This window comes from Leucopleurus acutus, assembly GCF_964270905.1.
Source record: "Leucopleurus acutus genome assembly, chromosome: 19".
In the NCBI taxonomy this organism is placed as follows: Eukaryota; Metazoa; Chordata; class Mammalia; order Artiodactyla; family Delphinidae; genus Leucopleurus; species Leucopleurus acutus.
The window spans coordinates 24,065,599-24,073,945 of record NC_139161.1 but is presented as its reverse complement, the minus strand read 5'-3'; the positions used below and the strand labels follow the sequence as shown (position 1 = coordinate 24,073,945).

General features: G+C 58.4%; 1 protein-coding gene across 1 annotated transcript; it reads left to right on the top strand.

Annotated features, from left to right (window-relative positions):
• Positions 1-4,877: 4,877 nt before the first annotated feature.
• On the top strand, positions 4,878-8,347 carry DLX3 (distal-less homeobox 3; the record flags this gene model as incomplete). The annotated part of the gene is made up of 3 exons (XM_082860291.1): positions 4,878-5,202; positions 6,242-6,432; positions 8,000-8,347. The coding sequence occupies 3 exons, from the start codon at positions 4,878-4,880 to the stop codon at positions 8,345-8,347; spliced, it is 864 nt and encodes a 287-aa protein (XP_082716417.1).

Genomic DNA, 8,347 nt, shown 5'->3' with positions numbered 1-8,347 from the left:
TACTCCAATGAGAAGTCGAAAAAAACAGGACACATCCTCTTCCCCATCAAGCACCCCCTCTCCCTGGTGCTCTTTCTCTCAGAGGATGGTCCCAACTTTCCACACAGTTGCCCAAGTCAGAAGTTGAATGTTATTCCCTGCTGTTCCCCGCTCCTTGTCATATACAGCCAAGCACTATCACTCTACCTTCTAACCATGTCTCAAATTCACCCACTTCTCTTCACCTCTACTGCCTCTTCCTTAACCCAGACCCAGCTCCCCCCTCTCCCCTGCTGCTGCAGCAGCCTCCCAGCCTCCAATTTTGTCCTTCTGAGTCAACCCCACACAGCTGCCAGAGGGACTCTTCTGGAATGAAAATCCGATCTCCCCTGGTTAAAAATTTTCAGTGATTTCCTAAAGCCTCCAGATGAAGCCCACCCTCCTGCTCTGGAGTCCCAGGGGCTCTGTGTTCTGGGGCTCTGACTCCACTCCAGCCCCAGCGCTATGCCCCAGGAAGTCTCACTAGCCTTTGCACAGGCTTTTCCCTTGGCCGGGAACCCACTCCATCCCCTCATCCCTGCTTTTCCTGGCCGAGGCCCACACGTCCTTCAAGCCTCAGCTCAGATATCCTCCCACCTCCACAAAGGGTTTGGGCCCCCTTGGGCTGTCACAGCAGCGTGTGCTGCCCCCATCCCAGCACATACCACACTCACTGTAGTGAAACTGGCTGCATGTGTATCCACTTCCCCCACTAAACCTTGGGCTCCGTGGAGGAGGCCATTGTGTGTGCCTTGTTCACTACTCCATCCCCAGAACCTAGTACGGTAGAAGCTCAGGAAGGATTCGTTGGATGGATGAAGGACCCCAGAAAGAAGAAAAACATCCCGGCTGCAAAGTGCTGAAGGCCTGGGGTGGATCTCCAAGGGGGTTGGTGAAAAGGTAGGGGGAATTTCCCCCTTAAGAGACAAGAGCTCTAGAATTAAACATCTTAGAACATCAGAGCTTGAAGGGACCTCAGAGGCCATCTAATAATCCACTTTTTTTTTTTTTTTTTTTTTTGCGGTACAAGGGCCTCTCACTGTTGTGGCCTGTCTTGCCTTGCCGCGGAGCACAGGCTCCGGACGCGCAGGCTCAGCGGCCATGGCTCACGGGCCCAGCCGCTCCGCGGCACGCGGGATCCTCCCGGACCGGGGCACGAACCCGCGCCCCCTGCATCGGCAGGCGGACTCTCAACGACTGCGCCACCAGGGAAGCCCCTGATAATCCACTCTTTGATTTATTCATGAGAAACCTAAAGGAAGGAGCCACTGGCTGGACAAGGACGGGTGGGAGGAGGGAGAGGCGGCGGCTGCAGAGTAAGGCAAGGTGATGATGAAAGTTAATATTTAGTGTTGACAGGGCTCCTACGATAAGTAAAGATAACATTCCTTCTGGGGATGTTGGTGGGGTCCCACAGGTGGCCCGCTTCCCAGGTCTCCCCAGTAGAGCTGGACTCGCCTCCTCACAGTGACCACTAGATGGCGCCAGCTCACCAGGCAATGAAGAGAGCAAGGGCTGGCCGGCTCACCCTCTGCTTCCGTCCTCCTTCCTAAGTTCCTCCCCTCAGACCTGGCACTCTGTGAGACCAGCTGTTGTGGCCGTGCCCAGGTGGCATAATACTTAGGCTTCAGGGAACAGCCTGCTTCAACAAGGTACCTGTTTTCATGCCAGAGAGAGGGTGGGCAATGGACTCTGACCTGGGCATTGGCCAGCACTGCCCCTTCTCCCTCCCACCAGCCTCCCAGAGGCACCTGATTGACTGCCCCTCCATCACCCCTCCACCAGGGGCAGGACTCTGGCCAGACTGACACCTGCTCATCTTGTTGGCTTGGGCGAGGTGCAGTGGGTGGCACTGGTCCCACTGTATCCTCTGGCAACCTCGTCACCCTGAGCTGGCAGGTGCCAGCCCAGTGGCTGGTGGCTTCAGTCCTGCTGGTCTGACAGGCCCCTTTGGGGCCATATGGCCCCATCTGGGAAGCTGCTTCTGCACTAGAGTGGGACAGCTTGACGCCGGTGCCTGCTCCATGCCGCCCCCTTTCCTAACCCCACAAGCATACCCAGCCAAGATGATTCAGCCCCTCTCCAGTATTAGGGCGTCTCAGTTATTCATTCAACAAACATCTACTGAGCACTGAGGTTGTGTGTGCCAGGACCTGCCCTAGGTAACTGGAAGGTAGTAGTGAACTGGACAGATGCAGTCCCTGGTGTCCTGGAGCACAGAGGCAATGGGGCACCAGATACTAACCTCACATTACCAGACAATTGTTTAATTGCTCGCTTAAGTCCCTAATGCTGCAGTTTTAAGCCACTTCTAGAACTCTTGGACTTTCAGAGCAGAATGCAGCATAGAAATTATCCTAACATAACTCACCATCACCACCACCCTTTCATGATTCCAGGATTCCGGACTCCCAGCCCAGTGCTCTTTCACGTTACTCAGGAGCGGCAGTGAGGAGGGAAGGGAGTGAGGCCTTTGTGAGAACCGCGTGAGGAAGATCGACGCTCTGCTTTCTCTGAATTACCTGGCCCTTCTCTGTCTCAGATGATGGATGGATGAATGAATGAGCCCCCGAGAAGGGGCTTATCCGACGCTTTGGAGAGCTGGGAGGTCCAAAGCAGGCCCTGCCCGCCTCCCCCGCTCTCATCCTGGGACGGGGAGCCGGCCTGCCCAGTGCCCTTCCTGCCCCCAGCGCCGCGGGCTCTCTAGGCGCCCTCTTGGCAACAGAACAGAGGGCATCCAGAGCGGGTGGTAACTCGTCCCGCCACGGGCTCGGAGCGGCGGGCGATAGGCGCTGGGGGGACGCGGAGATAGACAGATAGCTCTCCCCTAGCCCGCCCCCCACCCCCACCTTTCCCACGCCTCCCCGGAGCCACCTGGACCTGGCGGGCACTCCTGCCCCTCGGCCCTCAGACTGTGGCCCTCTGTCTCAGTCAACGGCAGCTATCAAAGCCCTTAGAACCCTGGCAGCCCGCCCTGGCGGTCTGACTTTGGCAAGGGGCACAGAGCCCCCTGCAGGCTTCTCTACCGGACAGAGTCTATGAAGGAGACCCTTCCTCGGGGCTGGGCGAGACTTGGGGAGGCCGCAGAGGCCAGGACTGACCAGAAGGTGGAGCGCTGGCACTGCGTGTCCCTGGGACGCGTCAGCCGTCCAGGCAGGGAAAGGGGACAGGAGAAGAATTGACGGGGAGCCCTGCGTGAACGTTATATGCAGCAAGGAAATGATATTTGGAGGAGCTCCCCCTCCCCCCACCAAGAAAGGCGGAGAAACAGAATTGAGAGTGGAATGGATAAATGCGCTAAAGCATTGGGAACCATTTGGATGCCCTAGAGGCCTGGCCTTGGGGGCTAGACAGAACTCTGCTCCCCAGGGAGCAGAGCCTCTTCTTCAGAGCTTTCTTGTGGGGAGGGGGTTCAGTGGAGCATCATGCTTCCCAACTACCGGAGATCGGGAAGGTGCTGAGTTCTATGTACATAGGTTTACAACTACACATTCACACACAGACACCCCATCCCATGGTCCTCCACTCACACTGCTTACAGCCCCCCCCATATACACTGGTACACTTTCTCACACTCACACTCCTGCACTCACGTACATTCTCTGCATGTAAATGAACTCTGTATCTACCGCGGAACACTTGAAATCCTCCCGTCACACACCTCAAGTACACGCATCCCCTACCCCTGACCTCTAAAAAGGCCCACACTCCCCCGGTGCTGTCCCAAATACACAGAATCTGCCCCCAAACTTACCGAAGCACACAGATATCCAGCCTGTGTCCCGCCCATCCTCATGGGGACCCCAGGTTCCCTGTTCCCTCCAGCAAGCCTAGGCCAACTCTGAAAGTTTTGGAGATAATTTAACATCGCCACACACAGGCTGTGCACCTCCACCCTCTCTATAAGCCCCTCACCCACACACCTGCCTACCAGGCCCTCTCCAATAGGACCCTCCCTGGACCCAGTGATGACTTTCATAGGCCCAGGGCACTTTTGCCTGATGGGCCCCTTCCTCCATTAAGAATATATATATTTTGAATTACACTTTATGGCTGCATTGCTGTAAAGACAATAAATATATGAATATACACTCAACCATTTTCTTCAACCTAAAATGTTCTCCTTTCTTCTGATTTTAAAAGAAATTAGAACATTATCAGGAGCCCTGGGGGCTTCGACCACCTTGGACCACCTCCCTCCACAAACACCCAATAGGCAACTTCCCCTCCTTCTCTGTCGCACCTGAGCCCACCTTCCACCCACAGCCAGACAGACAGACAGACTGAAGGATCCTGGGGACTCTACAGATAGACACCCTCCTCCCACTCTTTCCTTCAGAGACGCTGGGGGTTTATCTGGGCTGAGGGAGGGACCCACAGGAGGAGGAACAGAGGGGTCTGTGTGTGTGTGTGTGTGTGTGTGTGTGTGTGTGTATGTGTGTGTGTTGGGTAACAACAAAGAATGAGAGAGAGAGAGAGAGAGAGAGAGAGAGAGAGAGAGAGAGAGAGGAACGAAAGAGCTCAAGAGCATGTTTTGCCTGGAAGGCAAGACTTGCAGCCAATCAGAACGCTGGGGCCTCCCTCTGCGACTCCACTATTGAGTCTATAACCGGCTGGCCGGGCGGAGCTGGTAGCATTTGACTGTGGCTTGGGACGCTACGAGAGGCGCGCCGCGACCGCCGGAAGCCCGGCGATGGTCTAAGCGCCCCTCGGCCGAACCTCCCCAGAGACGCTGCCGGGCCCTCCCCTTGCCCTCCGGACACGCACCCCCGCCTCGTCTCCTCCGCCTCCCCCGCGCTCCTGCAGGTTCCGGCGCTCCGGCCGAGGCCAGCCCGGGGGGTGGCGCGACGCCCGCCAGGATGAGTGGCTCCTTCGATCGCAAGCTCAGCAGCATCCTCACCGATATCTCCAGCTCGCTCAGCTGCCATGCGGGTTCCAAGGACTCGCCCACCCTGCCGGAGTCTTCCGTCACTGACCTGGGCTACTACAGCGCTCCCCAGCACGACTACTACTCGGGCCAGCCCTATGGCCAGACCGTAAACCCCTACACCTACCACCACCAGTTCAACCTCAACGGGCTTGCAGGCACGGGCGCGTATTCGCCCAAGTCCGAGTATACCTACGGAACCTCCTACCGGCAATACGGAGCCTACCGGGAACAGCCACTGCCCGCGCAGGACCCAGGTGAGGACCACAGGGTCGCGGGAGAGTGGGGGACACGGGGAGGTTCCCGAGCGAGCGAGAGAAAGGCGAGGAATTGGAGCGGAAATCTAGGGAGGCGCCCCGGGTAAGAAATGTACCTGTCCGAAGTTAGAGAAGGTGGGCTAGATGACCCCCAGAGGGGACAGACGACCTTCCAGTCCCGAGACTGCGCGCCTTCGGGGCGTGGTGCGTGTGCGGCGCCGTGGTCCTGGGTGAGGATCCGGGTGAGCGAGGCGAGGACGCAGGGGTTGTGGATGTCAGAGAACCTCCTGCTCCAGGTGCTCTCCGGGCACTTCAGCAGGCGGTCCTCCATCGGGCTGTAGAGGGCTGGCGGGTAGGCAGCGGGCGCTGGAAGCTCTGCGACCCCGCTTTGGATCTGGGCTGGGGGGGAGGGAGAAAGGTGAGGGGGACACGGAGAGAGACCCCTCAGAATTACCGGAACAGGGAAGAAAGCAGCAGCGGAGAGTGGAGAAACTGAAAAAGAGAAAAGTGGAGTCAGCGTAAAAGTGGAGAGACAAAGTGAGAGAAAGGACACAAGAAAGGAACAGAGGAAAGGGCGAAGGAAGGAAAGAAGAAGGGAGTCTGATGTGTCTGCAACTTTTCTGAAAATCTAAAACTATTCTAAAATAAAAAGTTTAAAGAACAATAAAGGAAGGGAGGACGGAAGGGAAGGAGAGAGAGAAGCGACCGACAGCGTGGTGCGGGTGACAGGGCGGCGGGCAGACGGTGGCGGGAGCTGCGGAGAGCGAGGCGGCGGCCGTGCGCGTCCGGTGGTAGCTTGGCGCCGGGACCGCGCTCTGGGGGCGCGGAGCTGGGAGCGGGGGAGCGCCGCGTCGCGGGCGGCCGCCGGCCCGGCACTGTGGCCGCAGCTCCCACCGGGGGCGCCGGCGGCGGAGCGAGCAGCCGGGAAGTCCCGGGGTGAGTAGGTGGGCCGGAGGGTGGGGTGTCCCGCGGGGCCCATGAGGGCCCCGGGGTCGCAGGCCGAGGCTGAGCCGCCCACTGACCCGTGCGTTGCCCTCAGTGTCCGTGAAGGAGGAACCGGAAGCCGAGGTGCGCATGGTGAACGGGAAGCCCAAGAAGGTCCGCAAGCCGCGCACGATCTACTCCAGCTACCAGCTGGCCGCCCTGCAGCGCCGCTTCCAGAAGGCCCAGTACCTGGCGCTGCCCGAGCGCGCCGAGCTGGCCGCGCAGCTGGGCCTCACGCAGACGCAGGTCAGTGGTGGGCGGTCGAGGGCCGCGAGGACTCGGTGGGGCCCCGCGGGACCCCGGGACTCCCCAGGCGCTGCTGAGCCTCTTAAGTTCCCCACAGGGCCTTGAAACCCTTGCCTGCGGGTGGAGGGGCCCCCGGATCTCAGCCTCTGTTAGAAGTTTGTGCGTTAGCACGTGTGCAGGCATGCAGATTTGTGAACCTGTGCGACTGAGTCTCTCACAAGGAGAGATGTCCTCCCTGTACCCCAGAACTGACAGCGCCCACAGGCCCCCAACAGTGTGGGTCACTCACAGGGTTGGTTACTGATAGGAGTCTACACCGTGTCTCCCCCCAGGCTGGGCATGTGTGTGTAAGAGGTGTACATATACGTGTATTCATGTATGTATTTGCACACAGGCTAATGGATCTGTGTACATGTGGGAAAGCACACTTAAGGAGTGAGACCTTTCACGGGTCACTGTGCTTATAGATGGCAAGGCAGATGTACTTGACTGGGCACGGGGTGAGTGCATGTACAAAAATGTGTGCTTGTATCAAAAGACTGCATTCCTGCTCGGCACCCAATGCTCCACCCCTTTGTGTGTGCCCGGAGCCAGGAACAGAGGTTCCCCACAAAGGCGGACAGGAACTCAGAGGTGGGACTCCCCCACCCCCAGTCTGTCCCTAAAGCCCCCAGCAGCCTGTCACTGCTCAGGGGAGGAGTAGCGGAGGCCTGGCTCCCTACAGGTGTTGACAGACGGGCCTGGGTTGCGGCTGGGCTGCGTGGGGCCTGGTCCGCCGGGAATCTGGGTCACCCGGTGAGGAGCTGATTCATTGTTTGTACCAGTCATGGGGTGGAGAGCAGCAGGGGGAGGGGGAGAAACCCCAAGGGAAATCTGGGGAATCATGGCTCACCTGCTCCCGAGTCCCCAGGTCACTCCCATTAGCCAGCCCTGGAGGGCTCCTGAGTGTGTGAACGTGGGTGCTCACCTCTGCAGGGTGTTTATCTGGCTGTATCTGTGCATGTGTGTATCTTTATAGCCTGGTGTCTCGTGTGTGAAGCTGTGAGTGCGTACGTTGCCGCGCGTGGAGATGCTTATGTGGGTGTGCATTTGTCTCTGTGTATCTGTGCACCTCTGCTTCTGGGTTTCCAATGTGAACAAAATACCACAAACCGCCCATCTCCCACCTGGGCTGCCTTTTCTTCAGTGCTTTACTATGTCAGTAGTATGGCTGGCTGTTCTGAGTTCGCTATTTGTCTTAACTTATTTGAGCATCGTCATAACCCTAGGACGTAGGTAATAGTGCTGTCATCATCCCCATTTTGTAGATGAGGAAAGCAAGAACCAGAGGGGTTAAGTAACTTCCCCAAGGTCACACGCTTTGGACCTAGGCAGTCAGTAGTTCCTGGCCGAAGTTCTGTCCCCGACAGAAAAAAGATGCTGGCCTGGGGGTTCGGGTGCCTGGGTTTTGCCTGGATCTCGTGTGACGGTGGGTGCTGGCCTTGCCCTCTCTAGGCTGGGTTCCCAGATGGGTTTTCACTCAGCGTTCTGCGAGGCTAACTAGCTCCCCCTTTCTTCTCTGGGGCAGGTGAAAATCTGGTTCCAGAACCGCCGCTCCAAATTCAAGAAGCTGTACAAGAACGGGGAGGCGCCCCTGGAGCACAGCCCCAATAACAGTGATTCCATGGCCTGCAACTCACCACCGTCACCCGCCCTCTGGGACACCTCTTCCCACTCGACTCCAGCCCCCGCCCGCAGCCAGCTGCCCCCGCCGCTCCCGTACAGTGCTTCCCCCAGCTACCTGGACGACCCCACCAACTCCTGGTACCATGCACAGAACCTGAGTGGACCCCACTTACAGCAGCCGCCGCCTCAACCAGCCGCCCTGCACCATGCCTCCCCCGGGCCCCCGCCCAACCCTGGGGCTGTGTACTGA